The sequence below is a fragment of the Marasmius oreades genome, chromosome 7, assembly GCF_018924745.1.
Source record: "Marasmius oreades isolate 03SP1 chromosome 7, whole genome shotgun sequence".
NCBI lineage: Eukaryota > Fungi > Basidiomycota > Agaricomycetes > Agaricales > Marasmiaceae > Marasmius > Marasmius oreades.
The window spans coordinates 678,488-706,461 of record NC_057329.1 but is presented as its reverse complement, the minus strand read 5'-3'; the positions used below and the strand labels follow the sequence as shown (position 1 = coordinate 706,461).

Genomic DNA, 27,974 nt, shown 5'->3' with positions numbered 1-27,974 from the left:
GATGTACATATTCTCACCAACCTAGTAGTACACGCCGACGCCGTGCCACTACACTGTGGTGCGCAAGACACAACCACATCATAGGTTTAAATTTTAATGACTTACATGAAGAAGCCACAGCACATCCGGAAATTGTTTCGGAAGTTGAGTGTGCTGCACTTCTCACGAGTGCGTTGCATTTGAGTTGAGTGTGCTGCATCTTGGGCTGGGTGAGCTATGTGCTGCATTTCGTTTCCTGATGTGGTGTGCTGCCACTCGTTGAGCCCCGGATATAAAGGAGCCTCGAATGAGTCGTGGGTTTAGAGAACAACCACCCTGTACTGAGGGATATCTGACAGGAAAGAAACGTTTACTTCACCGCATTATACATAATCATGAGCACCACACTGTAAACCATGTTCATAATCCTTCGACCATACAGTCCTCGTTCAGCCTACTTGTTAGACAGTACTGTATGTAATACATTCATTGTACAGGATAGACAGAAGGTATCCGCTGTGAACCACATACGGCACGAGCATTGTCCATACTATAAGAGACAAAAAACCTGGAACAAAAAGAAAACAGCCTTGAAGGGAGAAAAACCGGTCAAGCTAAGGACATCGGGTAGACATTCTCGTGCTACATCAGATTGACATCCGTACCAGGTATCCATCGCCGAATTATTCCTTGCATTACGAATGCCAATGAAATCCATCAATCCTCCCAATCCATGGACTCTACGTCCGACCCAGGTTGCAATTTATGAAGTGCACGAAGAAAGACAGGGTGATGTGCTCTTGAGTAGTATTGAAACGACGTCAGCTCTGTTTGAAGAAGATTCTGATATTCCGACCCGTGATTACTGATGCAGGAGTACGTGGCCTCAGTACAGCCATAGAGCACGATAGAATAATGGCGTCGTTCAATGTCAGTCGGAGCAGAGCTCGCGCTAGAGGGTGTATGACCAGCAGGAGCGTCGCTATCAATATGCGTCGTCATAATCTCAACTCCGGACTTCTCCACCCCGAGCTGCATGGAAACAGACAGGATCGGCAAATCATCGCGACATTCTGCAATTGGACTTGGGTTTGGAAATACAGTTTCGCGGCGCGGGACATTTGCGACTTGAAATTGAGCAATGCTGGTTTGTTCTAGAGAAATCACAGAGGTTGGATCCCCGTTGTGGAGCTGTATTCCAACATCCACGTTTTCCTGACTGTCATATGTTTGCATTGCTACCCCTCGCTTGAGTAGTTGAGTTGCACATTTCACATTGTACGATTTGCGGTCGCCGAGGCGGGAGAAATGGGAAAAGTTGATCCAGGTATTGGCAAAGGCGAGTTCGAGATCGAGATCATCCTTGTATGCGTGAACAGGGTCGCATGGCGGACCAATTCCCAGATCTTGGGTGCGAGAAGCTTCTCCAAAAACTGTACTAGTCGGATTGGCCGATGGTACAGCAGCTCGAATGTCGAGCTTGAATCGAGCTTGGCAGCCTCGTCGTGTGCGACGGTCAGAAGAGTTCGAGCGACGAGTTGCCCACGTTCCTCCTGCGCAAGCAACCCTGTTTTCAAAGCATCCCCAAGTATAGCCGGGGCCCTATCAACAATAGACACGTCCGTATTGAGGATACGTCCTGCTGCTTCCGAGAGCATTGGCTCAGTTGGATATACGGTGGAAACGTATTCTCGGTCCTCAGGAATGTTGAAGACGCATGGCATATGCGATTTCACAAGCTCTGTCTGTGCTGTGTGCGAGGGTATATAAGTTGGATCAAACCCAATGAGAACGCGTGAATCGAGTGCTGCCAATTCTGCCAGATGTCCAGAAGATGATGCACCACCTCGCAATTTAATCACCGCCAGATCTACCGTTTTTCCCTTCTCTGCCTTCGGGAGGCTCTGATAATAAGAGTACCACCTATGATTCAAGTTGAAAAGACAATGTAGTGCAGCTTCATCCCACTTACAACGGGCGACCAAACCTGGCTATCTGTCCCAGCTCGCAAACTCCTGAAAGTGTCAATTTTCCCGCCTGCGTTACTTGCGTCGTAAAGCCATGAGAAAAGGTGTCAAATGGAAGTTCGAAAAAAGGTGGGATAAGTTTGTTACTTTTTTGAACTCGAATGGATGGGTATGAAACATTGCTTGGTGCGAATGATTGAAATCCGGAATTTGTGGACAGAAGGCTGGAGTCCGTGGACACGAAAACAAAGAAGATCTGCCTATCGGAAATCATGCTTAAGACGTGCATCAAAGCAAGATACGGGTTGCTGGTTGACGGTGAAAACAGGGTGTGGGCTTCATCAAAATAGACAATTGCACAAAATCTATCTGTCCGCCTCCCGTAGAGATTCCACGAGTGATGTTGCTGCAGCTTTCAAATCATTTGCACGACCTTGGAGAGGGTATTTGACATTTACGGGTTTTAGCTCTTCCAGCTGACCAAACTCTGAGTCAGAACAGGTGCAGTCGTTACGCCGTACGAGTACACGCACCTTTCGAGCCTCTTGTACTACTCGGTCATAGAAATCAGTTCTATTCGTACCAACTCCATCTACAGTTGACCCCTCCTTCATCCAGTTGTACCATTTACGAGCAATCTTTTGTGGCTCTTCAGTCGTGTAAGATTCGAGTTCGGTGACCGTTTTGTTGAAAAGCGCTTGCAAGAAGACAAGAGGCCGTGTCAAGGCGCCCAAATCGTTCGTGAAATTTTTCGTAAGAAAGTCGCGGACCTGATGGTCAATGGGAGGGTACGCTATAAGGGGAGGTAAGGACAAGAGTACAAATAGGATTCTTAGGAACAACCTACGTTCTGCACCAGAGTCCGTCCCTTCATGGATATTGAAAGGGATAGCAAACCGAAGTGTGGCAGAGTGATCCATCAGACGTGATTTGCCCATTCCCGACGACTGGACCACGGGGAACGAGCGATTATAGTATGGGTGGTCCAGATGGTACAGGTCCATGGCCGAAAGGAGAATATTGGGGAACGGGGAACGGTGCGTCTCTTCAAATGCTACTTTGAAGTCTGTTGCAGATGTTTTAGGGATTGACGGCGACGGAGATGAACGTGCAACTGATAAGTAAAGCGAGCGGAAAGAATAGAGAGGCGCTCTTACACTTTGCTGTACCGCTACTACTTGAAGACGGTCGACGTCGCAATCCTGAACCGACCGTGTAAATAAAGGTGATAACCCATAAACAAGATATTAAACCAACTTGGATCCTCGAAGAGTGGTTTCCAATCGTTCGCCTTGAAACCATCGCTGACAATGTTCCCCAAATCGGCATCGTTCGTAACAGCAGTCTTGCAGTGGTCCAAAACTTTGAATTCGAGGTTGAGGACCTCCTCCCACTGGGAGTTACCAGAGAGTTCATGAACGAGGTTATGGAGTATATAAGCCTTTTCTTTATCGTTGGAGCACTTCTTGGGAAGATAACTCTCGACGAACTCTTCGAGGATGATGCCATTAACATCAGGTAGTTCGGGGTATAGTGACGTCGTGCGAGCACGTTTCGGTGGTGGCTGTTCGTTATTGGTACTAGGACCGTCGTCGACCTCACCCGCCGTGCGTTGTTCATCGTCTTGCCTCTCGCCTATCGCCTTGCGTTTGTTTTCCATGAAATACGATATATTTTTTCGTTTTTCAGTGGTCGTCGATGGTGAAGGTAGTTAAAGAAAAGGACACGCGCGTCGGAGACACAGCTGTGACGGTGCAAGGGCGATTGTCACTGATTCCTCAGTCGGTCGACCATAATCAAACCAGTATAGTCCACCCAGATCGACTCCGTCCTGTTGAGGAGTTCCCAGAAGAAAGATAGGTCCGTAGATAAGAGAGAGAGAGATGACCTGGCAGTTTGTAAACAGAGGGTGGAGTGCGTACGCTACACCTCGGGCCACTGCTAAGCGCTAAACGCCCAACCCCAAGGCTGGACAGACTATCGCAGCCTCCAGGAAGACGGAGACTATTGAGCACCGTCGGAGATATTGGGAAGATAATGTGATGCCGAGAGGAGAAATATCCTTTTCCGAGTCCCCAATTCAGAAAACCTCTTCAATCCGGCAGACCATTTTCTCTGAACGAGTGCCTCCGCTGGTCAAGACACCATCGCTACATGATAGTGAACAATTTCCTCAACGAGATGCCACGAAATTGAAGTTCTTGCCGTACCAGAGGCATTGGAAGACAACGTACTAGGGGCAAACCATTAATAGAATTAATAGAATTATAGAAATATCAATACATAACATCCGCTGCAAGCCACATACGGCGCGGTATGGCAAATGACAAAAAAAAACCGGAACAAAAATCAAACAGCCTTGAATGGAGAGAAACCAACATCGAGTGGGCATTCTCATGATACGCCAAATGATTGACATCCTTACAGGGATCCGGATCCATCACCGACTTATTCCTTGCGTCCCCACGACGAGTACTCAAAGCAACCCAAAATCCATTAATTCCGCCAATCCATAACACTCTTCATTCAACCAGGGTTCAATTATTGAGCTTCAGGAAGCAGTTCCGGTTTAGGTCGGATAATGTTGGAGCGGCTTGGTTCTGTAAGGAGACTCCGATATGTTGCCCCGTGGTTACCGACGCAGGAGTACGTGGCCTTAGTACAGTCATAGAGCACGATAGAATAACTATCAGCCGGAGCAGAACTCGTACTACAGCGTGTATTGGCAGAAGGAGTGTTGCTATCTTTCTTCATCGTCATGATCTCAACTCCGGACTTCTCCACCCCAAGCTGCATGGAAATAGACAAGATCGGCAAACCGTCGCTGAGCCCTGTTCACGCATACAAGGATGATCCTGAACTCAGAGTCACCTTTGCCAACACGTGGATAAACTTTTCCCATTTTGTCCGCCTTGGCGACCACGAATCGTTCAATTTGGAATGTGTAACCGAACTGCTCAAACGAGGGGCAGCAATCCAAGCCTGCGACAATCAGCTAAACCAGGACCTGGGCATAGGGCCGCTCCATCACGGGGATCTAACCTCGATGATTTCTGCAGAACGAACACCCCGCAACGCATAGCTGTATTTCCAGACCTGAGCCTGATTGGAGGATGTAGAAGGCGAGAACTCGTGGACAAGAAAACGAAGAAGATTCATTTGTCGGACATCATGCTTAAGACATGCATCAAAGCAAAGTAGGGGTTGCGTTGATGCACACCACTGCTGTTCCATGGTGAAAACAGGGTGTGTGCTTCATCAAAGTAGACAATTGCACAAAATTCATCCCTCTCCTTCTTGTAGAGCTTCTATAAACGCTCGACAAGCGACTGGGCTGCGGCCCTCAAATCCTTTTCATGTTCGTCGAGAGATTTTTTGGACATTTTTGGCCTTTGAAAGTTCCACTGGCTGCCAAAATCGCGAGTCAAAAACGGGTAATAGTCGTGATACTGTACTAATTACACGCACCTCTCGAGCCTTTTGCACCACTCGGTCATAGAACATGGTTCTGTTTGTACCCCGTCCTTCATCCATTGGTACCATTTACCAGCAATCTCTTGCGGCTTTCCCTTGGGGTATGATTGGAAATTCAGCGACCGTTTCGTTAAAAAGAGCTTGTAAGAAGACAAGGGGTCGTGTCGCTGCATCCACTTCATGGTTGAATCCTATCGAGAAAGTCGCGAACTTGGTCGTCAAAGGAAGGGTAAGCTGAGGGAAGTAAATACAAAAGTACAAACAGGATTATGGGAAAGAACGTACTGTTTGCATCGGACTCCTGGATGCTGAAAGGAATCGTGAACCGAAGTGTGGCAAAGTGATCCATCAGGCGCGATTTCCCCATTCCCGACGATTGGATAACAGAGAAGGAGCGATTATAGTAGAATGCGTATATGGTATTTGTCCATGGTCCGTAGGAGAATATCGGGACATGGAGCACAGTAATCCATTTCAAACGCTTCTTTGAAATTTGTTGCAAATGTGTGAGGGATTGACAGAGGCGACCGTAGAGCGTACATTGTACTAGATGAAAATGTAACAGATAAGTCAAGTCTGGGGAAAGAATCGAAAGGCACTCTTACACTGTGTTGTATCGCCACTACTTAAAGGTCGACGTCGCAGTCCTGAACCCATCGTGTAAATAAAGATGACCACCAATTAACAGCACATTGAATCAACTTGGATCCTCGAAGAGTGCTTTCCAATCGCTCGTTTTGAAAACAATCGCCGACAATGCTCCCCAACTCGGCATCGTTTGTGGCAGTACCTCAGATCTGTGAATTTAAGGTTGAGGACTTCCTCCCGCTGGGAATTCCTGGAGAGTTCATTAACGATGTTACGGAGTATATGAGCCTTGTCGTTATCGTTGGAGCACGTCCCGGGAAGATATCTCTCGACAAATCCTGCGCGGATCATGCCATTAACATCAGGTAGTTCGGGGTATAGCGACGTCGAGCGAGCACGTTTCGGTGGCGGCTGTTCGTTAGTGGTATTAGGACCGTCGTCGATGTCACCCGCCTCGCCTATCGCCTTGCGTTTGTGTTCTATGAACGGTATCCTGTTCAGAGTAGCGTAAATAATGGCGATTTTGATTCAGAGTAATTTATCGTAATTGACAACTTGTGGCTCAAACACCGACGGAGAGACCGACGATGATATTTTCATTTTCAGTGGTCGTCGGCAGTGAGGTAAAAGAAAAGGGGACTGCCAGTGTTACGGTACTGTGACGGTGTAATTAGTCTCGCGTGAGCACGTGCACCCTCGAATCCCTGCACTGTAAATTTAATACTGTAGCAGGCCTTGTCTTGACCCCGCCCTACTTTCCGATGCTGGTTCCCAAACTTTTTTTTCTAGCAAATGTTGTGTACAGATGGTACATAGATGTCCCTCAATATCCATGAGATCTAAAATCTAGACTCGATCGGAAACGATCCATGACCCTCATTCTTTACCAGATACCCAAACCCTTCGTCGGATTCTGACTGCTCGGAGGATCACACGCCCCAATTCCACCACCACCATCCTCATCAGGCGACACCATCAACTAGAGAAGAACTGAGCGCAACCACGAAGATAACGATGAAAAAAGCTCTACCTTGATGGTTTGTATCGACGTGAAAACAGCAACAAGCATGCCAAACGTCATCATCGCAATATCCGCGACCTTCTGCCTCCTCGTCTTCGCACACGCCCGATAGTGCAGCATAGCAGGGTACACGTAGCACAACGGAACGCTGAACGGGAAAGAAAAAAAGTCAATAGCATGACTCTTGTCCATATCCCGAACCCAACTCACCAAGCGAAACACCCAACGAACGCAACAAACTTGTCTAAATCCTTCGCTCCGACAGTCGCCAATGCAGATGTCACAAAGACTATAAGAAACCTGAACGAGTTCTTCAGCCATTTGACTCGCATGCTGACTTTTCCAGAACGCGTAAATAAGCCATTCTCAAGAATCTTAACACCTGGGAAAAGTTGCAAAGGTATTGAAAGCATTATGGCTATTGAATATAGGACTTGGACCTGAAGAATTCATCAGTGAAGATGGTGAAGACGGAAAGCCGGGGTTCTACATACTGCTTGGACCATTTTACTCGCAGGGTTGAGGTTGACCAGAACGACAGCTTTGATTTCGGAGCCAAAGGTTAAGTACGCTAGGACGCCTGCACCACCGAAAAGGACTAGAGTGAAAGGGTAAATGAAGTATTGGGACTGCGAAGAGGTGTGACGTGCCTAGGAGAAAAGCCATCACGCCAGTTAGAACTTTGGGGAACTGGTGTGGATCACGCATGGAGTCGGTAATAGGAACGATCTAAGACAGACTCTCAACCACAAGGACAAATCGATAGTTGAAGCCACAAACCAAACCAATGCCCTCGAATGAAAACACAGCAGTTCTGTGGAGACTTGAGATTGTTATCGCAGATAATATATCCACCTGTACTCACCCGACGAACAGTGAAGCCTTTCCTGGGTTGTACAGAATCACATCCCTAGTTCCTCTCTCTGCAATCAACCTAATCTCGCTCCCGAAGATATAAATCAGCCCAGCCACAATGAACGCGTCGGCAATCAAAGCCGTGGTGCTTAATTTGACGATATCTCGAATTAACGAGAGAGGGAGGATGAAAAGGGTTTGCAGGAGAATAAATGTTCGAACGGGGATATTGTGCACGCAGTTGGTCACACCCAAAACGAAAGCCTGCAAGTTCTCCGCCACGAATATCGTATATGCGCCAACGAAACCAATCTGAGAGACGACTATAGAGCCGAGGATGAGTTGCCGCATCCAATTGCCGTACAATGCTCCACCGATATCTATAAAAAAAGTTTTGGGATGTTCGCATGAAGAAAGAGTAACGCACGAACCTCCGAAACTACCAGGAACAGCCAATTTCGCTCTCACGAGTAATAGGAAGGAGTGTAATGAGATGACGGCAATGAATATGAAAACCAAGGAGGAGAAGAGAATGCCTCCATTCATGAAACTGGAGAAGGTATGAGATCAGACATGGGTCGACCTTCAGGAGAACCACAAGCTCACGCTTTGCCCAAAAACAAAACACCGGTTCCTACAAAGCCTTTTAACAACTATTAAAAAAACGTCAGCGTTGGTTCGTGGACTGAACCATAGTCATTACATACCATCAGAACGGCTTGAGTAACGGTAGCATTTCCGTGTGGACCAACCGAACCTCGGCGCCGTGACTTTGACCTGGAGACTGACCGCCTTTTGCCCAATAAAGGTGCTGATTCCGAGACGTCTCCAAATCCGGCACTGGGAGGTACATCACCCCGCGATGGACCAGGAACAGGTTGCTCTTCATCGTCCTTTTCCTCCTCTTCATCTTCTTCCAAGTCTTCTCCGGCCTAGATTGTTGGAAGATGGGTCAAGTCAAAATAAGGTAGCTTATAGCTATAATGACGTACGAAGTGGCCGTATAGATACAAAAAGTCGATGAAGTTGTTCAACATAACCGGCTCGTCGGCACCTTGTTCATTCGCGCGCAGTAGGACGTAATTCCGCCTGAAGCCGCCAGGCTCGTGGATGTGCTCAAATGCTGGATCCGAAGGGGGGTTTAGACCATGAAACGAGGCTGAACGGACCCGAGCTGCTTGTCTCTGAGCATTCGCATGCCATCTGTAGATATCATGCCTAAAGTAGAGTAAGAGTGCACTATGAGCAATTTTCGCTGCCTAAAAGGACCGCAAGTCGAAACTCACGTTACATCCGCACCAGGAGCATCGTAGGGTATCGGAAATGGTTCTGATAGTTCCCTGGCCACTGCTCGAGGAGTACCATTGCTGCTGGCGTTCTGGGAATTGGAAGACCGGCGAGAGGTGCTGGGCACCTCCAACTGTTGCTGCTGCTGCTCCTCTTCCCCCTCCTCTTCTTGCAAATCTCTTTCTCTCTCTTCCTTGAGGACCAAATGTCTCCTCAATATCCTAGCTTTCTCTTCGTCGGGCAAATCATCCAAGTCGACGGGTTGCGCCATGGGGCTTGCAGTTGCACTCCTGGCGCCAGGAGCCCGACCTCTCAATAGCTGTGCGTCAACCAATCCACTTGGAAGAGGTGTTGAGGAAAGAGCTGGTGAGTTGCTCATTGGTGTTCCCGTTCTAGGAGGGATATTGAGGGCTGCGTTGGGAGGTGTGCCGGGAAAATGAGCACGTAGATGTCGGATATCGACACTGCCAGAGGCAGAAGCAGAAACGTTGTCATCGCTGTTGGATGATTTGGGCTTTATGGCCACTGGCCTGGACGTTGGGGACGACATGAGTAGTCCGTCAACAAAGAGAGCAATGCTCAAGCGCTTTACAGCTTGGGACTACTCGCTAAAAGACGGGGTCGCGTTTTTCCCACATGGTCGGGACGGCACTCCGTGATGCCCTTGTTGGGTGGTCTCCTCAGTTCCTCCACCTGGTATCACACCGAGTGAGAGATAGAAGAAAGCAGATGGGCACGAAATAGGCAAGGTGTGGATAGGAACCGATATAGATTGGCTGCTTGCTGACGAGATAGGTACGTGAACAGTGACACATACCGGGAGCGTGAAATGACAGATTTCACGAGAAACCGGAGGGGTTGTGAAGAAACAGAAGCTCCTGTAAGCCCTGATAACTGCTCGAGGCAAATCGCGTCTTTCACCCATTAACCTTCTTTCAGAAAAACAGAAATGGCGACGGAAAGATCTTCAATTAATTATCAATGGCGGGAAGAGACACAACTGTAGACGTCTTGGTTCGACGCTGCGTGCACCGTAAAAGTTCGGGGTTTAATCCGAGGAAGTTCTTAAAGGGCCATGTACACTTACCCAGTACGTTCTTATACTTCGATGATAAAAGACGCTCCATTAATAAAAGTATTTAAATCACAGTTACAGAAGAAACTAAAGATATTTGTGTGCGCCCGCCACAGCCGACACCTGCCAAAACTCTCCTTTTATGCCCAGTCTATTGAAGGCGCCGTTTCTGTAGTCTGTTGAACTCGTTATTTCAAACCTACGAAAATCTCACCTTGATTTCGTATCCCGAAACATTACTCTTCTTACAACTGGCACTTCCTACCATCCCACAAGCCCACAAACTGATTGTCTCCTTGTCTTTGGCATTACTGTTAAAATCCCAGCCCACTGTCTACCTGAATCAAAAAGTGATTAGCGTCACTTAATGGGCGTTGTGAATTGCTTTGGCAAAGTAACCCACGCAGCTCGTGGAATTCTTCCACTCTTGTAAACGACTTTGGTCTGATATCGTGTGGACCCTTGGAGGAATGATACTTCTTCACCTTCTGCCTTCAAGATTGACGACGAGAAAATATTGTTGGTCCGATTTCCAGGATTACAGCTATAAGTTGAATCACGGTGAGTCAACATTCTCATATTTATGCTTACTGTATTTCTGATCAGGACACTGTTCATGGGAAACAGTCTCAACGCGAAAAGTAATGGAAAATGCACGACGATCGACGACGGCAAGGCTCGTTTTGTCTTTATCCTTTCGTTAATCGACTTTTCGAGAACTCCCGGTGGAAGAAGGTCCTCAAGCCCGACTTCAAGGAACGGGTCCACTGCGAGGACGTTGTTATGGTCACTTAGCCTCATCTTATCGCCCGAAAAGTAAAAAAAAAAAGTGGCAATTTCTTCGGCTATATGTAGATGGTCGTTCTCTCGGAAGTGATTATAGGGGCGTCGACTCTTGGATCCAACATTCTGCGAGTCTCGGAAATATTGTGGCCAAGTAGAATTGCGTGGATGGACCATTCAATTTCTGCTACGGGGGGAGGTTAACGTTGTGTCTCCTGCAGGAGAAAGTTGAACTTAGGCTAGATTGCTGCTGAAGCTCAATCAACCAGATGGCGTCTCCGTCAGACCACCGATGCGGGTGGAACTGACCGCGCTCATGCCCGTCGTGTTCCTGCCTTCAAGCATCAGGATCCAGAGAGTGTTGAAAGGACTCGACAGAATTGAGTACAGTAATACATGCCTATTTATCTTTTCAACAAAGTCCGTTCATGTAGCGACATCTCGACTTGCAAGATTCCAATACTTACTACCTAGGCTAAAGCTTGCTGCAGAGCAGTCTTTTTTTGGGACAAATATGCACTCAGCCAGCTCGCTTCGAATCTCATTAGCGAAAGAAATTAAAAGTTTTCGTCGCTGTGTAATGGTACATTGCCTTCCCTATTAGTATTAGTAGTCGGCATGTCTGACTGGCGGTGAAAAGGGGCGTGAAAGCGGTTAAAAAAAACATCGATTTCCCTTGATTGACTTGATATATGGTAGTATGACGTCTTCTGTCGACTGTTGAGGTTTCGAAAGAGGGGGAGGAACGGGCTGCTCATTGTCATTGGCGACGAGAAACAGGTCGCTTGAAACGGAAACGACAAGCAATTACAAACAGAAATTTCCCTGATTACGCTTCTTCAGGGCGTCAACACGCCCATCGACAATCACGAAAGAGGTTTATCTGGACACGTTCAAGATGACTATTACGGTCATTGCGACACTTACAAGACATAATGTCTGCGCAGTCACGGTTCGGAGTCTGTTTGTCTACTTCGGGTCTTAGATTTACTGACTGATACGTTTGTGAGTGAGTCTGTACGTGTCATGGGAGTTATGGTCGATCAGAACAATTAGGAAACTGTTGCAGCCTATGCTGTTGCTGTCCATGCAGCTTGAGGACGCGAAGAGCATACTACCTACCTCAGTCCTTGCTTGATAGGCTGCGCACGATATACGTCCATCTAAACATCCGCAGTCGATTTCCTATGAGCCACAGATACCAGACGTCCCTTTCTCCTTCTCTCCTTCGCCTACACGGAATCAGGATTTGACTTCGAAACCTCGTTGGGTTCTAACTTTATGGGTACATGCGGTGGATCTAAGGATTCACTCATCTGACGCGATTTTGTCATACTTATTCTGGGCATCGAAAGTTCCAAAGAACACTACATATCGCCACGGCTGCGTTTTACTACTCTACGAAGAAGTGCCGTGTGGGGTGCAGCCTGGTGGGGCACGGGGGGGCGAGCAAGTTGATGAGGGATGCTTCGGTTAACGTTTGATAGGTATTCATTCCATCGAGGAGGTGAGTGTATGTGCCGTGATTTTAATTTTGTATTCAAGTTCGGAAGGATCCGAGGAACGGACAAAGCACTAGCACTACCTATCAAAGTGTGTGTTCTGTTTTGTTGAAAAAGAAGATCGCAAAGTTTCTTTTAGCTCAGCTATCAACAATCACCGAGTATCTCGCCCGAAATACCGTCGTGATATTATTATCGTGAGCACCTGCTACGGCCGCATATCCGGTGCCCTCAGAGATGATGGATTCCGCAATACCATGCATGGGACTTATCGCCGTTTATCGGCGTTTTTAGATCGAAGATGACGACGACATCTACGACAGTGCACCTCTAGATTTAGTCCAAGTACACCCGTCGCAAATCTAGGCTCGTCCCGGTAGTTGTGCTCGTGTGCAGGACGTTCCATCGCCGTTTTGGTATGTGGTTTCCACCCTGTTCCACGGAGACACACTTACTGACGACTTCTTTGCATTTACACTCATTGATTCAACCCAGGGAATGGCGATTTTGGGGCATACTGATAATGAACTTCCCCTTCAATGTATCTGCGGGAAGAAGGTCCGGTATTGAAGCTTGAAGGTCCGTCGTTGACTCGAGGAGTATTGAAGAAAACCTTTGGCTTGAGGACAAACGAAACTTGGTGTCTGGCTACCGCAGACAGTGCAGAGTGAGTGGGCGGGGCGTTCGACGAGATCTTGCAACGTCGGGTCGAGGGGATTCGGAGAGAGGGTGTATCACAAGATGTCGAGTTCTTCTCGAAGCTTTACTGGTGAGTTGTATCGTGGTGATGATATTTTTGATGCCTGAGTCCAAGATTGTTCACGTCCTCTCTGGAAGCGCCATTTCCCATTCATATGTCTGATAGTAGAATGGAAGGAAAGAGTTGACGACCCTTGGGAAATATTCATGTTGCTTCCCGCATTCAGTCAAGGTTCTTTCTCCATCTGAACATGACAGGGAACATGGTAAATGATCGATGATCTGTCTTCCAACTTCCAATGCCAATGAGAATTGTGCGTTCCTCAACACCCCAATACTCACTCGGGTCTCGACCATCGCGCTAGCCAACTTTACTCTCTTCATTGGTCTGGGTTGTGGACTACTTTGGGAATGGGTTAGTGGCCCCGTCCAACACCAAATTCACCCACTGACAGGAATAACTCACTCAGGTTAAAATAAGTGACTGATGTGAATAGGACCCGCATCACACCTTGTCATACCCCTCCCTGCAATACGCCAATCTTCTTAACTGGTACACATTCACCACGAAGAAAGCAGTGATTCTGGAAGAACCTCAATCACGAATCCGGGCGAAAATCCGTGGACCAAAGCGAAACACAAGAGATCTAAGTTATGATAAAAACCCATGGGCCTATAAAATATGATAGATAGGGTGTTGAGGGTTTTGATCGGTGGGAAAAGGGTGCTTACACGCCTGCACTGCGGAATATCAAAGGAGTTGATAACAAACGTTACCAGAGTCTCTGCACTTCCGTTCAAGCCGTGCAGGCACGATCGCGACAAAATTCTCGTCCGATGGTTAATTGCATTGCCAAATGGGGATAATGGAGGCACGGGGTCTGTTCCGCGCCTAATTAAGGTAGCCTAACTCCTACGTTTTCGCCATTTGGAAATCAAATCTTCTACCAGATCTGTGCTAAACGACGGGTCACGCTTAGACTCGATTGTTTGCCAAACACCCAGACGTTCCAAGTCTTAACTCTCACTTCTCGACAACGTTAACGACAACAACGACGACAACGACAAAGTTCACCCCAACGCCAACGACACCAATACTGTTGACCAACGACCCCATACCGACATTTCCCCAACAGCCCATACCGTCCCGCACGAGGCTTGCTCGCTATCCCACACGACGATCAAGGCGCAATGCAGGTTAATCCTGATAGCATGCGCACGTATGGACTAACCTATCCTCCCAACTTCCTGGAGTCGCTGGAAAAGATAACTCTGTCACCTCGACCATCGCCGGCACCCTCCATGCCTCCCACTACCAATATCAATTCCAGTTCCTCAGCTGCGCAACTAGACGGAATTACAAAGTCTCCTACGCCTGTATCATCCTCAAACGGCTCTCTAGTTCCGTCCCTATCGCCAGAGAGCGAGCTCAGCTCAACACCTAGAACCCCTGTGAACAAAGAAGACACCGCGAACAAGAATGGATCGAATGGAAGCAATATCTACATTCTACCCTCACCTACATTTTGCAAACTTCATCAGTCGCATTTATTGAACCCGCCGCCAGATAACGTGTTGTTCCCATTCTTACATGGGCTGGAAGGTGGTAATGAAGGCTTGTGCGGTTTCTTCCTAGGAGGAGGTGTTGGTGGGCACAGTGCTGGTACGTCTACTGTAACAAAGCTTTGCCAACGTTGATCTATATATGCTTTTGGATTCAAAAGCAGCTCGCAGAAAAGTCACTGTTCCAGCGTATCGAGGATTAATGTGGGTCATATGTGAGGACGACCTGGATAATCCGGAGAAGGATTTGAGATGTCTTGTGCACCCTCCAGAATATCACAATGTATATGGTCTGACGTGTGTTCATTTCTTTCCGATTCCTGCCTGTTTCTGACAAGACGCTACAGTCCACCCGGCTACGATGATGACTCTGAAAGCTATTTTACTTCTGAAGACGAACTGGATGATTTAGACGAGGAAGACACTTCTTCTGAATCGTTTTCTACTGAAGAGAACGGTGCAGCGATGGATGTCGACGTTGCCATAAACGACTCCTCTTCGCCCTTGAGTGACAGAGGCATGTTGTTCCACGTTCGAAGATCGCTGATCTTTTCTCACTGTTGTTTCACTGCAGGAAACGACATTGACGATCCCAATAACGCTGAATATATGCACCCCATAGCGCATAGACCTGCTCCCATGACCAAACCTTTACTGAATACGAAGGATCTGCCGATAGATATGGAGATGCCGACCAGCAGTAGCTTCGCTTCAACAGCAAGCGAAGACATAGACATGGAGATGGATGTGCAGTACGTCCTCATTATTTTCGTACCGTGATCGTCGTTCGCTCTGTATTGGTTACTGGGAACCAACAGTCAACTTTGAGTTCACTTTATACCTGTTCCCATGCATTGATTTGTTCCTCCTGTCTAACTCCCTTTGTTCACAGATCTCCCAGAGATATTGACTCCGCCTCCGCGTCGCTTACTTTAAACAGTTCTATCGGAACACCTGCGACTTCTGCACCTGAAGTCAAGTCTCGACGAGAACGTAAACGTTCGCAGTCTCAGCCACCGCAGCTGCCGCCGCCAATCTTGACTTGTACGTTCAGACCTCACGAGTTACTGAGAAGGATTCCGAGGTCGAATCCTCGTAAATGCGAATTTACTGGGAAGAGGGAGAACACTCCCAATTCGCCATCGTCGTCTCCTTGCTTCGGGAAGGAAGAAGACTTTGCGGAAGGTGTGAAGGTGAAAGTAGAAATCAACGAGGAAGAACATCAATTTGCTTTAGCCGCACCAGATGAAGAGGAGAAGAAAACGCTTGAGGAGTGGAGTGCTCAAGATCCTGAATGGGAGTATCATTTGACTCCGCTTATGGTGCCCGATGGGATTAGTTTGAGGAATTTCGGGTGTCAGGTTGTGAGTGGTTCTCTTCTTTCTCGCCTCTCCCCCTCCGATCGAATGCTTGCGGTGGCGTGTGTCAATGATCGCTGATTACTGTTTCTCTGTAAGGCCATCCTTGCATCATTGAGTGATATCGTCGTCTATAGCCCTTTGGGCAAAACCCAGAATGCGCAGAGGTTAGCGGCACACTTTAGGGAAGCTTTGGAAAGGAAGAGGAGGGAAAGGATTGCGAATGGTATGGAGGGGTTTTTGTGGTTAAATTTCATGCTTTCCCTAGCTCATTACACCCACCAGGTCATGCACCCGAAACGCTACCCGCATACAACGTGTTCATGCTGGATGCTGCGGCGGAGGAAATGCGGAAGGATTGGTGGACACCTTTGTGTGTTAGAGTCAAGGAAGGTGGGGCGGGTACGGGACGACATGCGAACCCGGATGGAGGTGCAAGCTGGTTAGGAAATGGGACTGTTACGTCTTCTCCAAAGCTGAAGGACTATTTTGGGGATGCGAAAGTCAGTCTTTTTTTCGTTATTTGCGCTTTCCTTCTTTTTGCAAGTCCTGATATCGTTCAAGGGGATGGACATTGATCAAAATCAAACGAGTTCCTCCGAGCGACAACTCTCTTCGATAACACCTTCTCAACAACATGGTAGTCAAAGCCATCATCAACAAGTTTCTTACGAACCCAATACCGTTGACTTTGCAAGGAGGGAAAGGGAGGAAATGAGAGAGTTAACAAGAGCCAGCGAGATCATTCACGTTCCTGTCCCTCTAATGAACGGCGCCGAACAGGAGGATCAACTGGTGGGAGAGATGTGGTTGGGAAATGTGAATGACGTGCCGTTGCCAGTTGGTATGCGCAGTTGTGTTCTGTTCTATCGGTGTAAGCTCATGAGCGGGTTATCTTCATGTGCAGATACTTTCACTTGCCACCCAGATGAAGGTCGAGATCTGGAAGGACTCGAAGGACCTGATCTTGAGGCTAAGGAGTGGAAGCGGTTGGGCGGTTCGTGTGGTACGTTCATTCGTCATCTTTTTCTCACTTGTGCTAATCCCACGTTTCCTCTCAGCAAATCCACCTTCGAATCCTCTGGGATTTGACATATGTATCGAATGCCACGATTCTGCGCTTTTACCTGGCAAGGACCATATTCGGATGGTTGAAGAGAGGATTTACGCGATGGAAAACGCTTGGGCGGCGCATAACAGCCAGAGGAGCAGCGCCCCAAGGCCGCCGCCAACTGCTGGGAATATCTTGCATCTACCCTTTCCTAGTAGTCCACCCACGACGCAGAACTCGGTGCGAGACGTTATCGGAGTTGTCAAGTGGCTCGGTGGCTTAATCGGTAAAGCTTCTGTATCTTTTGATTTGGGAATAATTGTTTGATGGCTTTTGAAGGTGTAGGTGAAGAGTGGGGCGACGCGACGGATTCCAAATCGGATTCAGCGTCCTTTTCATTGTCCTCGTGCTCGACTAATTCTGGTGCTACTTCCGGTGATACCATGAACGCCTCGCAGCCGAACTTGATTCCATCTCCAACAAAAAGTGTATCTTCTTCGTGGTCATCTCTCGGGAACTTCATTCCTCTTCCCTCTTTCCCGATAAGCTGGTCTTCTTCAGGCAAAGGTCCCGACAACACCAGTTCATCCAAGGACAACGTTCCCGACAGTTCCACAGCTGGGGATTCAACTGCGAACTCGGCTTCCGTTGCTGGTTCCAGTTCAGGTTTGGTGACACCGAATGGCTCGACGACGCCCAGATCACGGTCTTTCACTTCCCCTGCTGCTGCCAATTCTCAAATTTCGATAACGTCGTTCTCTCAAGACCCTAGTCTCTCTGTGCCCCCTCAACATCTGGTGCAAAAGCCTAAACGCCGATGGTCTCGCCCGTTGAAGATTTTGGTATACAGTTCCGACGGGTACACGGAGAGTTCGGTGCCTGCGTTGTGTCTGTTGATGGCTTTCGGGGTGTATGGTGCTGGTGGTTCTGTACCGCTTGTCCCTACGGGCGGACAGCCCTCGACACAACCAGAGCCGGTGCAGAGAGGGATGACGCTCCCCGAAGCTTATCTACAGCTGCAGTTGGGTGATAAGTGGAGCGATGCTAAGGGGAAAAAGAAGATTGGTAGAAGTTTCTTCGTGTATCAAAGTGATTTGACTTTGTTGAGGAGGGTTGAGAATGAGCTTGAGAAGGAACGTAAGGCGAAGCTTAGGGAATTGGAAGAGAAAGAAAAGGAGAGAAAGAGAAAGGAGGAGTGGGGAAGGAAACAAGAGGCGAGGGAGAGGAGGGGCAGCTTCAAGCTTGAAGAAGCGTGCCATAAGGAGAGAGAGCGATTCAAGTTGAAGGAAAGGGAAGGTTCGGTAGACCGGGGTGAAGGTGGCAGCGGTTCGGGGAGGAAAGGCCTTTTCTCTAGTTTCGGAACAAACGTAAATCCCTACGTTGTCGGTTGGGGTCATTCAGGACACTCCTCGAAAGAGTCCTCGAAATCAACGGCGAAGACACGACCATCGGCCAAAAGTGTATCATTTGCCTCACCTCAATCACCTCCTTCTCAACCAATCCCGACACCACCGGCGCAAACTCAAACTCACGACCCGCCCCCAGCAACGCCACCTCAAAACGGAACGGCGAGTGCCAGTGTTCCCTCCCTGACAGCCCTTCCGGAGCATTTGACGTCTCCTACACCTCTATTCTCATCACAGGTTTCCACCGGAGGAATGACAGTGACGAGGCCCAGATCGTCCACATATGGAGGTTCCGCGCATAGTGCGCTTCCAGGGTATTTGGGTAATAGGTATGTCCACCATACCAGACGTTCTAAGCCTCTTGGTCTCAGTAAGGTATCAATAGTTTACATGAACAAAGAATGCGAACGAAGTTCTTCAACGAGGCTTGGTTCAATGACTCTCGGTTCGACGGGAGTTTCCCGAGTAGAGTCTTGGACGGTGTTTACCTCGGCAACTTGTGGGTATCCCTTTTTTTCTCCATGGGCATATGGTCTTAGGCGATTTTACTCTCAGAAACCACGCATCCAATGTGTATATGCTCCAAGCATTAGGAATCACCCATGTCGTTTCAGTGGGCGAGTGTGCTCTTATTCCCCCGGCTCATGGACATGCACAGTATCAGCACCAGATGACGCAACACCCATTCTATCCGAAGGGCAGCGCTCAACAATACACTCATAATCATCATGCAAATACCTTCCCTCTGCATGGGCATTCAAACTCTGGTTTGTGATCAAACTCGACGTTTTGCATTGTACTAAACACCCCCTCTCTCCCTCTAGTTCCGCCTACACCTGGCTCGCTGTTCCTCGAAGAACGTGCGGGGAGAATCAAGGTGTTAGATATACAAGGTGTTTGCGATGATGGCATCGATACCCTCGATGAAGGGATGTTAAGTGATATCTGTGAGGCGTCTTGCGCGTATCACGAAATACACAAATCATTGAAATATCTTTATTAGGTACATGGATCGACGATGCCCGTAGCGAAGGTGGGCAAGTGCTTGTTCATTGCAGGGTGGGTGTTAGTCGCAGTGCGACCGTTGTCGTAAGTTGCTATCTCCCCTCGCTTGCTCTTGATTGACTACATTATGTGTCTAGATTGCCTATGTGATGAAGTCCCTCAACCTCCCACTTGTAGACGCGTACCTCATTGTTCGCTCTCGTCGCCTCTCGGTGCTCATACAGCCCAATATGAGGCTGCTTTACAACCTTTGTGGGTGGGAGGTCAGACTTGGGATTGCGAAAGTTGAAGAAAAGATCGCGGAGCGACGGAAGTTATCCTCCGAGCAGCCGTGGTCGAAAGAACGCGAGGATAAGCTAAGAGAGGACCTTCTCAAGACCGAGTTGGCTACCTCGTTATCGTGGCCGTATCTGGCCAAGGAGGTACATAGGCTGAATGAAAAGTATCTCGGGTGATTTCAGGCTTGTTCTTTTTCTGATATATCTGTGAGCTTGTTTGTCGTTCGCGGTGTATTTTGGTACTGACCTTGCATATAGGTCAAGCTCCCCATTACCTGGTCTCTCCCTCTTCTCGATATCCGCATCATTCATTCGTGATTATTATACCAAAACTTTGACATCGATCTACATTCCACCATCGTCGACAGTTTCTTTCACCATGCACAGCACATACCATACTCATACTCATCATCTTTGTTCTTCTTCTCCGCCCCATGCCATATGATCACGTATAGTCTGTATCCTCAAGATTTTTTTGCTATTCTGTTTGTCGTCGTTGTCCGTCTATTGCGTTGTTGTAAGTACTAGGTGGTTTTTTGTCACCTTATTTCAAGATGGGCTTGAACGCCTTCAAAGTCTCCTCTAACATTCACGTTCCGTAACATGTTGCGCCTCGATGCCTGACTCGACCCAAAGGGCAAGAGATCTGTTGGGCAACATAATAATCCCCCGATTCTCTCCTCGTACCAGTGTGAAGGCCAAGGGCGCCGTTGAGTCAAGTAACTTCAACATTCAGATTTAACTCGTCCTTTTTCATAAAACCTAACGACATGATATTCTTTTTATTAGTGCATAAACTAACGCTATCGAGGATTATATCTGTCGATCCTACGAACGAGTCGGTATAGTCAGAATTGGAGTTACAAGGGGAGTAAAGGAGCGAGGGTGAAATGTTCATTGGTTGCTTTTGTCTTTTGCCTGCTTGCAGGTCTTCTGATGACGTCTCAGGACACTGCGGGTCGTGTACTTGCGTTGGCAGAATTCACAAACATAATTCTTGACACCATTGTGTGCATTAAGATGGTCTGATATAATCCAGTGAGTCTCAACTGGGGTGGAAACCAACTGAACTCACTTTTCAAATTATGGTTCGCGGTGAAATCAGCCCCACATCCGTCAACAGGACATTCAAATCTAGGCGTCCTCGTCCTCGTCCGCCGTTTCCGACTAGCGGCCGAGACCGCTGCTGATGGTCTCTGAGTGTCGCCGATGTTCCCCTTATTGTACCAGTCGGATCCACCTGGCTCAATAACCTCACCTTCACCGAACGTAGTCAGCAAGGGTAGAGAAAGGTGACTTTCTAGGGTCGGTAAAAATGCGTCGTCATATATATCTTCAAGCCATGGAGACGGAAGATAGGGAGTTTCGGTACGGTTGAGGGATGCACAACCTGTGTGGAGTTCAGTGTTCACTGTAGTCAGTAAATAAAACCTCAACCACATACCGTGCTTCACGTTGATACGGTACAGAGATCGAAGTCTCCGTATTAACGTTGTGTCATCAGGTACCTCGAGATCCTAGTACGACCGTGAGTTTCTGGAAAGCAGCTAGCACTGAATATACACACCTTATTGTTTAGCAGCGAAATGCAGTCTTCGTCGTGAGTTATGGCAACCTGAATATCGTCTGCCTGCGACAGACGAGTAACGAATTGAGACTAGCATAACGTGGTCTCACTTACCGACCGTAGGATGTAATCATTGATGGCTTTCAAAGGGTGGTAAATCTGAGAGCATGGTGGATCAGATCATTAGGCTATCGCGCGCAACAAGGGGCAAACCTCCAACGCTGGAATGAGGTCATCATCTTCCAGACTGGTATAGCTAAAGCTTCCATAAGACCTTTCAGACAAGTTATCCTGCCCGTCGTTGCTCTCACTTCCACTTGATGACTTTTCCCCAGCTGGTTTAGAGTCAGGCGATCCAGAGCCAGAGGACGAAGTACGTCCACGATTAATCGTAATGGATCTCTTCTTGCCGAGAGCATCCTGCCAGGATGCTCCATATGTACTTGTGACTTCTATGCTTGATCCTCCGAAAAATGCTCTGAGTTTGTGAGACACAGATATCCGGAACCCCCTAATAAACAGCGCTTGGTTTTGATACCGGTTATCAGGAGGAGAACGTCGCCTTGAGAAGGATGCGTGCAATGAGGAGTCGGATAACCTGATGCCCCCTCCGCCTAGGCCGCCAGTTGTGACAATTAGCTCACATGACCGTTCCTGTACACTGCTGCTAAAAGTTGCGTTCTCCCAACAGTCGGTTTTGTCGAAGCCCGTGATGAAGTAGATCGACCCATTCTCGACTTCCATTCCAAGGGGTCCATAGATGAATTCATACCAGCTAGCGGAGTGCTTCATCGCATAGTCTCTAAATAACTTCCGGCTTTCACAATCGAGACTATTCACTCCATTGGGAGGTACGATTACTGCGCCGCGATTTCGTCCGAACCTGATACTCAGCGCTGCACCCCCTCCGACAGGGACGCCACTAAGGAGTCTTTTCGTTTACTCGTGGTGCTCCAAGAGATTGGTTACTCACGGTACTGTCACGGATCCTTCTATATCTAACGCCCGGGTTTCTGCACCGCCGCTCACTATGGGATCGCCACGCGGAAAGTAATCATTTGTTCCGTGAGCGTTCAAGTCGTTCCAATCCAAAGGCTGAAAACCATCCGGAACACCGTTTCTATTGACAGGGTGACTCGCATGACAACAGACGTTGAAGATAAAACCAAAGCTGCCATCCGCTCTGAGAACACCTATGTCTCCGATCCGAACACCTCCTTCAAGATATTCAGGCGGTAATTTGTTGTTTGGTTCGGGAACCCATAGGGCGCAGCCACGACCGAGAACGTATAGTGCACGAGCGTACATCTGACTAGGCTGGGTGAGGTTTTGCATCTTCAATGGGTTGGCGTCGGGCTGTTTGGACCTAGATTTAAGAGAATGCTTGCTCTTTTATAAGATCTGACACATCGCCTTCAGTGTAACCATCCCGTGCCGACGTATACCACAGCTTTCGACCTGCGCGCCTTCTTCCGACAAGTTTTCCCATTCTTCCTGCTAACCGTACCGTAAATCGAGTGTGCAATCATACTGCGCGAGCGCTTGTGGACAGGATTGGAGGCGACTGTTAGCTAGAGATCACTAGCAAAACGCAAAGTGAAGGAAAGGAATGCCAAAGATAGTGTTAAAGGCGATGTAAAAAGGAAGAAAGGCGACAAAAATAGCGAGAAGGAAGCACGAGCTAAAATTTCCAATGTTGCAAATAAATCAAACAACACCGTCCAGCCATCAACCGCCTCTTTTCTCCACATCGCAATCTTCCGTACGTGATAATGGTGGCAGGAGCAGTCATCATAGAAAGGAAGAAGCGTAGAACGAGGGTGGATAGCCTTCAATAACAATACTCGTTGTTCCCGTAATGAGGGTGATCCTTTGACGTTATATTTGGCTGAGAGTCGTGCTTTTAATCGATTCCGACGGCTACGTTTGGTTCAATTAAACGACGTTTTCCAAGATGTCCATGTCACCTTTGAGCAAGGGCTATAAACAAACGTTAATTCTTGCCAACGCAAACACATATTGAAAGACCTGCTCACCTTCTTTTAACAGCTTTTTCCTTCTCATCAGAAAAAGGAAGATATGCCAAAACCTGTGCGTGCCACTGGCCCACTGCGATCGCCTACCTAATGCATGTGGAGCGATATCAGTTGACCTTGCTTTGACGCCGTAACCGAAGATGGGCACGAATTTCGAACCTACGTATAGCCTCCAACAGACAGAATGGGGAGATTGTGAGGTGAACACAAGAAACACATACTGAACCCGGTATCATTTTGAGAACACGAAAGAGGAAGAACATACCCAAGTTCTCAACGTTCGGTCATCTTGTAACTTGTACGAACATACACCATCACCCGTGCTGAGTTCAAAGAACTCTCAGAGGGTGTGGACAACAGACAGTAATGGCCAAGGTGAAAGTTACTAAGTAAACAGTTTGATTTTAAGTTTGAAATTTAAACGCGAAATCCACGTGACTCCTTGTTCCGCAAGTTCCGAGTCCGAGGTACGAGGACGAGGCTGTTGCTAATTTTTCTGAGCTTCTTGAGGATGAGAACTTATTTCCTTTTATATCCACTTTTACCCCTTCTCTCACCGCAACCACCATGTCGCCCCGCTCCTCCCATGAAATCCTTCGCAATTTTTTCTCTCTCTTTTTTCACTTCACATAGTGTTAGCATATTCAGTGCCTTTTTGTATTATAGTCTTCAATATATGTCGGCTTGATCTTCGTCTTCTGTTCCAACTTAATCCGATGATTCTACAATCATCCTTTTCACCCTTGTGCCTCAGACCAAATCTTGGTGCCCATTTTTTTGAAACATCCCACATTGAATATACTCATCATGATTTTCTAGGTCTATGCCAGCATAAAACATCTTCCTTGACTCGACTGGGTACTGTGAGTTTGACTGTAGAATGAGAGTGTGTTGCCTACTTGGAGATCAATGGTGCGTTTCTCCCTTTTATGTTGTTGATAAACATTCTATATCTATATCTGATTGATACTCAAAGGTGGAACATTCTTTGTTCCTCCTCTTCTTTCTCTGGTTCCACCTGTTTCTCTTGGTGCAGTCCGTAACATTGTTCAACTTGTCATCTGGCCATACGCATCTAACTACTGTAACAATAGGTCTTTTATGGCCGATACCTCAAGAAGTTGTCCAACAAGACCCAAGAAGCAATGGGTGAAATGACCAAAGTAGCTTAGGAATTGTTGGCTGTGCTACAAACAGTTCAGGCCTTCAATGCTCAACCCCGGGAGGAGGCCAAGTTTCACAACCATGTGAACACCATTCTAACACTTGTGAGGAAAGAGGCTGTAGCTACTGGGATTTTTTTTTGGGAGTACAGGGTGGAGCAGCAATGTTACTCTCCTAGCATTGCTAGGTTATGGCAAGTACTGTAAATCCACCATTTCGATTATTATTGAATCTCTACATGTAGGTGGATCTCTAGTTTCGCAGGGCTATATATCCATCGGTGATTTGATGAGTCTACTATTGTATATGGTATATGTTGGTAGTGGTTTACAAATGTTAACGTATGTGGTTTTTTCTTGGAAAATTTCTGGTTCTCTGAGTCACTTCCCATAGTTTAAGCGTTATTTGTTTGAGCAAAATCGAGGATCGTCGAACCATGTTGACTAATGCAGAAGGTAGAAGCCATGCACAATGCATGTTTTGAGAGAGGACATGACGAGGGAGCCAAAGATACTGGGCAACCAGTTGTATTCGTCCTGATAGGTGCTGACTGATAATTGACAAAGAGAGGGCAAGTTGACCTCTTGAACATTGAGTATGTAGCGATGCTACATTAGATGCTAGAGTAAACAAGAGATAATGGTGTACAAGAAACGACGATGAACAATGAGCAAGGGAAACAGCAATGTACGGGACGACAATGCAAGAGATAGACTCGAGAGACAACAACAACTGAGAGAAATGTTGATGTAGAGACAATGATGAACAAAGGAAACGGTAATGTAGGGTATGATGACTCCAGAGAAATGATGATATAGAGACAACGATGTGTGAGAGAGAGGGACAACGACAGATGATGATGGCATGCGAGAGAGACCATTGTTGTTTCCACCTCGGTTTTTTGTGAGGGCAGCATTTCATTTTGGTAATGGATTTAGTAGATCAGGTTGAGCGGCAGGGGGATGTCGGAGCTGGTTGGCTTGAACCTTGATAACAACCTGAGAGATGTCAACAAAAACAACGTAAATAACACTGTTCAGCCAACAGCACGACATACGACGTACCAAGAGAGTGGTGACACCTGATTCACTCATTTTCCAACAAAAAAAGGTTCCTCACAAGGCTACAACAATTGAATCAGAGGGGATCTCACAGTATAGTGTAGACGTATAAACAAGTGCACTCACCAATTTTTGGAGCTTAGAAGTGATAGCTGCTCTGCCAAGTTGGCTGTCAAGGGAAAGGAAAAGGTCAAGGTGAAAGGGCTGATCAAGAATTGAATCAGAGGGAGTCTCAGAATATAGTGTGAATATAGTAGCAAGTGTACTCACCAGTTTCCAGAGCTTGGAATCATCCAGCTGGCTGTCAAGTGTAGAGGGCAAATCAGACATTGCCCAGCAACGCGCGTCCTGTGCCCTATCTTATTGAATCTTATTGAATCTATTATTGTGTCACCATCACACTGATCTGCATCGGCTATGCTGGCTGAGACGCCGCTTGCGGCAACTTTCTCGTTATAGTAAAGGTCCACTGAATCCTGGTAATAGAAAAGTAGGATTGACTGCCCTCGTCACCTCAGACTCAGCACCGGACTGCAAGCAAAAGACAGAATTTATTACGCCCTGGCTCTCATCCAGAGAACAGCACCTTGAAGAAGCATGAGTTGTACTCCGACCTCAATTTCAAAGGCCAATCCAGTGAATCTGATGATGACGAGCATATAAACTTTGCTATGTTGTTTGCTTCTTTGGGACCTCGTGCATCGTTTCAGTGGCCCAGAGCGTGATCAGTTTTTGTCTATGGGGCTTATTGCCACGAATGCAATGCTGGTGTCTGGTGTCACTGTTGACCATCAATTGATGTGAGGAGAAGCTGTCAACTTACGGGTCACCAAAGGGGATATTTCTGGTTGCAGGATCTGTGTCCAATGTGCTTGGAGAGTTGCACTGAAATCAACTTGTCCTGAATAAGGTTCAAGAAGTGGGGGGAAAAACAGCATATCGAGTGGGGCAGGCTTGGTTTGAATGGGTGGGAAATTGCACGCACTCTGCTTTGACAGGGTAAATGGAACCCTATCGCCGTTGCATGTGGCAATATCACCAAAAGGAAAGTCCACATCAGTAAACATACAATGCTGGCTTGTCCAGCTTTTTTCAGCTTTTTCCCCACCAAAAATACAGAAAAGCCGACAAGCCCGCAATCTATGTCCCTTTTGGGACAAGTCGGTTCCGAGTGTGCACGTTTAAATAGAAGTAAAGAGAATTCCAGAGAGTAATTATGGCTTTTCTTAACTATATATAGTTAAAACCGTAACAAAAAGTATCTTGTGATTTGCCTGCCATCAAAAAAGCCGAAAAAAGCCTAAAAAAGGCGAAAATCATTATGTCATTTTGCTGATGCATACGTGCTGGTGGATGGATGTACACTATTCGGTGGACAGCTTGTAAACTAGGGCGTTGATCTATGTCAAGGGGCAATAGCACCAACAAATTGTCAACTGGGGAATGCGGAATGACACACTCTACCTGCTGACCCTATTTACATTCTTTTAAACAAGGCTATCCCATAATTGTGTTGGACAGGACGTGGGTGCTTTGGCTACTGTGAATTGATGAGAACAAAGTTGCTGACTGTCAGTGGCTGGTGCTGATTGAGAATCTGAGATCATCTGAAATAAATTCACTCTTCCAGACAAAGACTCAAGCTTGGCTCACTTGAACTCCCATAAACACCTGGTAGATCATCCTAGGTTGATCAACAATGTGAATTTGTTCCCCCTCCTCCATGCTCTAGGCTGATGGCGGTTTCATCTACCTCCCTTTACCAGCTCAGATCATCCACCTCCACTGACAAAAGGATGGCCAACTTGGAAGGCAAATTCAACTGACACTAAGCAAACGAGTAGTGCTGATGGAGAAGGTTCAGAAACAGCAGTGAGCCAAAAAACAAGAGTCAGAGTTTGGGCAGCTCACTGGATGTTTTCGACATCTCAAAAACCCTGTATGAATTTGGATTGTTCGTAATTCCCAAAGCCATTGCCAACCGAACTCTCAGAGGACCTCCGTTGCATCTACCAGCTCAATCAAAGCCAGTCACCTCCAATCTTCTATTGTGGCATTATGGGCCAGAATTATGGTGCGTAGAATAAGGTGCTGTTCTCTGACGATAAGAGTGAGGGCTTGAATTCAGCTGACAGATTGTAACCATGGCACTTTCTCGCATGGTCTCTTGTCTTTTGCTTGTTCCAAGGCGGTCTGAAATCCTGTCAGTGATCATGAATATAGAGTACTCACGAAATAGTAAACGTACAAAAAGT

At 47.3% G+C, this 27,974-nt stretch overlaps 7 protein-coding genes across 7 annotated transcripts; 1 reads left to right on the top strand and 6 right to left on the bottom strand.

The window, feature by feature from the left end:
• Positions 1–696: 696 nt before the first annotated feature.
• On the bottom strand, positions 697–1,215 carry E1B28_010927 (uncharacterized protein; the record flags this gene model as incomplete). Its single annotated transcript, XM_043155914.1, has 1 exon — positions 697–1,215. One exon carries the CDS (start codon positions 1,213–1,215, stop codon positions 697–699), a length of 519 nt encoding a protein of 172 aa, XP_043005696.1.
• A 35-nt stretch (positions 1,216–1,250) lies between these two features.
• On the bottom strand, positions 1,251–2,220 carry E1B28_010926 (uncharacterized protein; the record flags this gene model as incomplete). Its single annotated transcript, XM_043155913.1, has 2 exons — positions 1,251–1,902; positions 1,952–2,220. 2 exons carry the CDS (start codon positions 2,218–2,220, stop codon positions 1,251–1,253), a joined length of 921 nt encoding a protein of 306 aa, XP_043005695.1.
• A 91-nt stretch (positions 2,221–2,311) lies between these two features.
• Positions 2,312–3,606, bottom strand: E1B28_010925 (uncharacterized protein; the record flags this gene model as incomplete). Its single annotated transcript, XM_043155912.1, has 5 exons — positions 2,312–2,422; positions 2,480–2,739; positions 2,794–3,012; positions 3,104–3,148; positions 3,204–3,606. The coding sequence occupies 5 exons, from the start codon at positions 3,604–3,606 to the stop codon at positions 2,312–2,314; spliced, it is 1,038 nt and encodes a 345-aa protein (XP_043005694.1).
• A 1,992-nt stretch (positions 3,607–5,598) lies between these two features.
• E1B28_010924 (uncharacterized protein) lies at positions 5,599–6,077 on the bottom strand (the record flags this gene model as incomplete). Its single annotated transcript, XM_043155911.1, has 3 exons — positions 5,599–5,654; positions 5,706–5,966; positions 6,026–6,077. 3 exons carry the CDS (start codon positions 6,075–6,077, stop codon positions 5,599–5,601), a joined length of 369 nt encoding a protein of 122 aa, XP_043005693.1.
• A 693-nt stretch (positions 6,078–6,770) lies between these two features.
• E1B28_010923 (uncharacterized protein) lies at positions 6,771–9,744 on the bottom strand. Its single transcript, XM_043155910.1, has 12 exons — positions 9,171–9,744; positions 8,877–9,102; positions 8,592–8,816; positions 8,491–8,537; positions 8,316–8,434; positions 7,895–8,264; positions 7,810–7,843; positions 7,680–7,758; positions 7,524–7,627; positions 7,240–7,469; positions 7,039–7,177; positions 6,771–6,987 (listed from the first exon to the last, which is right to left on the bottom strand). The coding sequence occupies exons 1-12, from the start codon at positions 9,719–9,721 to the stop codon at positions 6,892–6,894; spliced, it is 2,220 nt and encodes a 739-aa protein (XP_043005692.1). The 5' UTR covers positions 9,722–9,744; the 3' UTR covers positions 6,771–6,891.
• A 4,677-nt stretch (positions 9,745–14,421) lies between these two features.
• Positions 14,422–20,068, top strand: E1B28_010922 (uncharacterized protein; the record flags this gene model as incomplete). The annotated part of the gene is made up of 16 exons (XM_043155909.1): positions 14,422–14,893; positions 14,955–15,090; positions 15,141–15,310; positions 15,368–15,545; positions 15,686–16,157; positions 16,251–16,377; positions 16,437–16,654; positions 16,716–16,995; positions 17,059–17,157; positions 17,213–17,488; positions 17,542–18,937; positions 18,994–19,107; positions 19,164–19,375; positions 19,433–19,555; positions 19,612–19,697; positions 19,751–20,068. 16 exons carry the CDS (start codon positions 14,422–14,424, stop codon positions 20,066–20,068), a joined length of 4,677 nt encoding a protein of 1,558 aa, XP_043005691.1.
• Positions 20,069–20,688: 620 nt separating this feature from the next.
• On the bottom strand, positions 20,689–23,869 carry E1B28_010921 (uncharacterized protein). Its single transcript, XM_043155908.1, has 9 exons — positions 23,658–23,869; positions 23,495–23,581; positions 22,432–23,438; positions 21,672–22,380; positions 21,573–21,617; positions 21,459–21,521; positions 21,336–21,408; positions 20,967–21,281; positions 20,689–20,916 (listed from the first exon to the last, which is right to left on the bottom strand). The coding sequence occupies exons 3-9, from the start codon at positions 22,791–22,793 to the stop codon at positions 20,786–20,788; spliced, it is 1,698 nt and encodes a 565-aa protein (XP_043005690.1). The 5' UTR covers positions 22,794–23,438; positions 23,495–23,581; positions 23,658–23,869; the 3' UTR covers positions 20,689–20,785.
• Positions 23,870–27,974: the final 4,105 nt, after the last annotated feature.

Coding starts and splice junctions, on each gene's coding strand:
- E1B28_010923 (XM_043155910.1), bottom strand. CDS start 9,721: ATGTCGTCCCCAACGTCCAGGCCAGTGGCCATAAAGCCCAAATCATCC. Junction 8,817..8,876: donor TGTATCTATACGGCCACTTC/GTACGTCATTAT, acceptor CCAACAATCTAG/GCCGGAGAAGACTTGGAAGA. Junction 7,844..7,894: donor AAGGCTTCACTGTTCGTCGG/GTGAGTACAGGT, acceptor AAGTCTCCACAG/AACTGCTGTGTTTTCATTCG.
- E1B28_010921 (XM_043155908.1), bottom strand. CDS start 22,793: ATGCAAAACCTCACCCAGCCTAGTCAGATGTACGCTCGTGCACTATAC. Junction 21,618..21,671: donor ACCTCATTCCAGCGTTGGAG/GTTTGCCCCTTG, acceptor CCATGCTCTCAG/ATTTACCACCCTTTGAAAGC. Junction 21,522..21,572: donor ATGATTACATCCTACGGTCG/GTAAGTGAGACC, acceptor CGTCTGTCGCAG/GCAGACGATATTCAGGTTGC.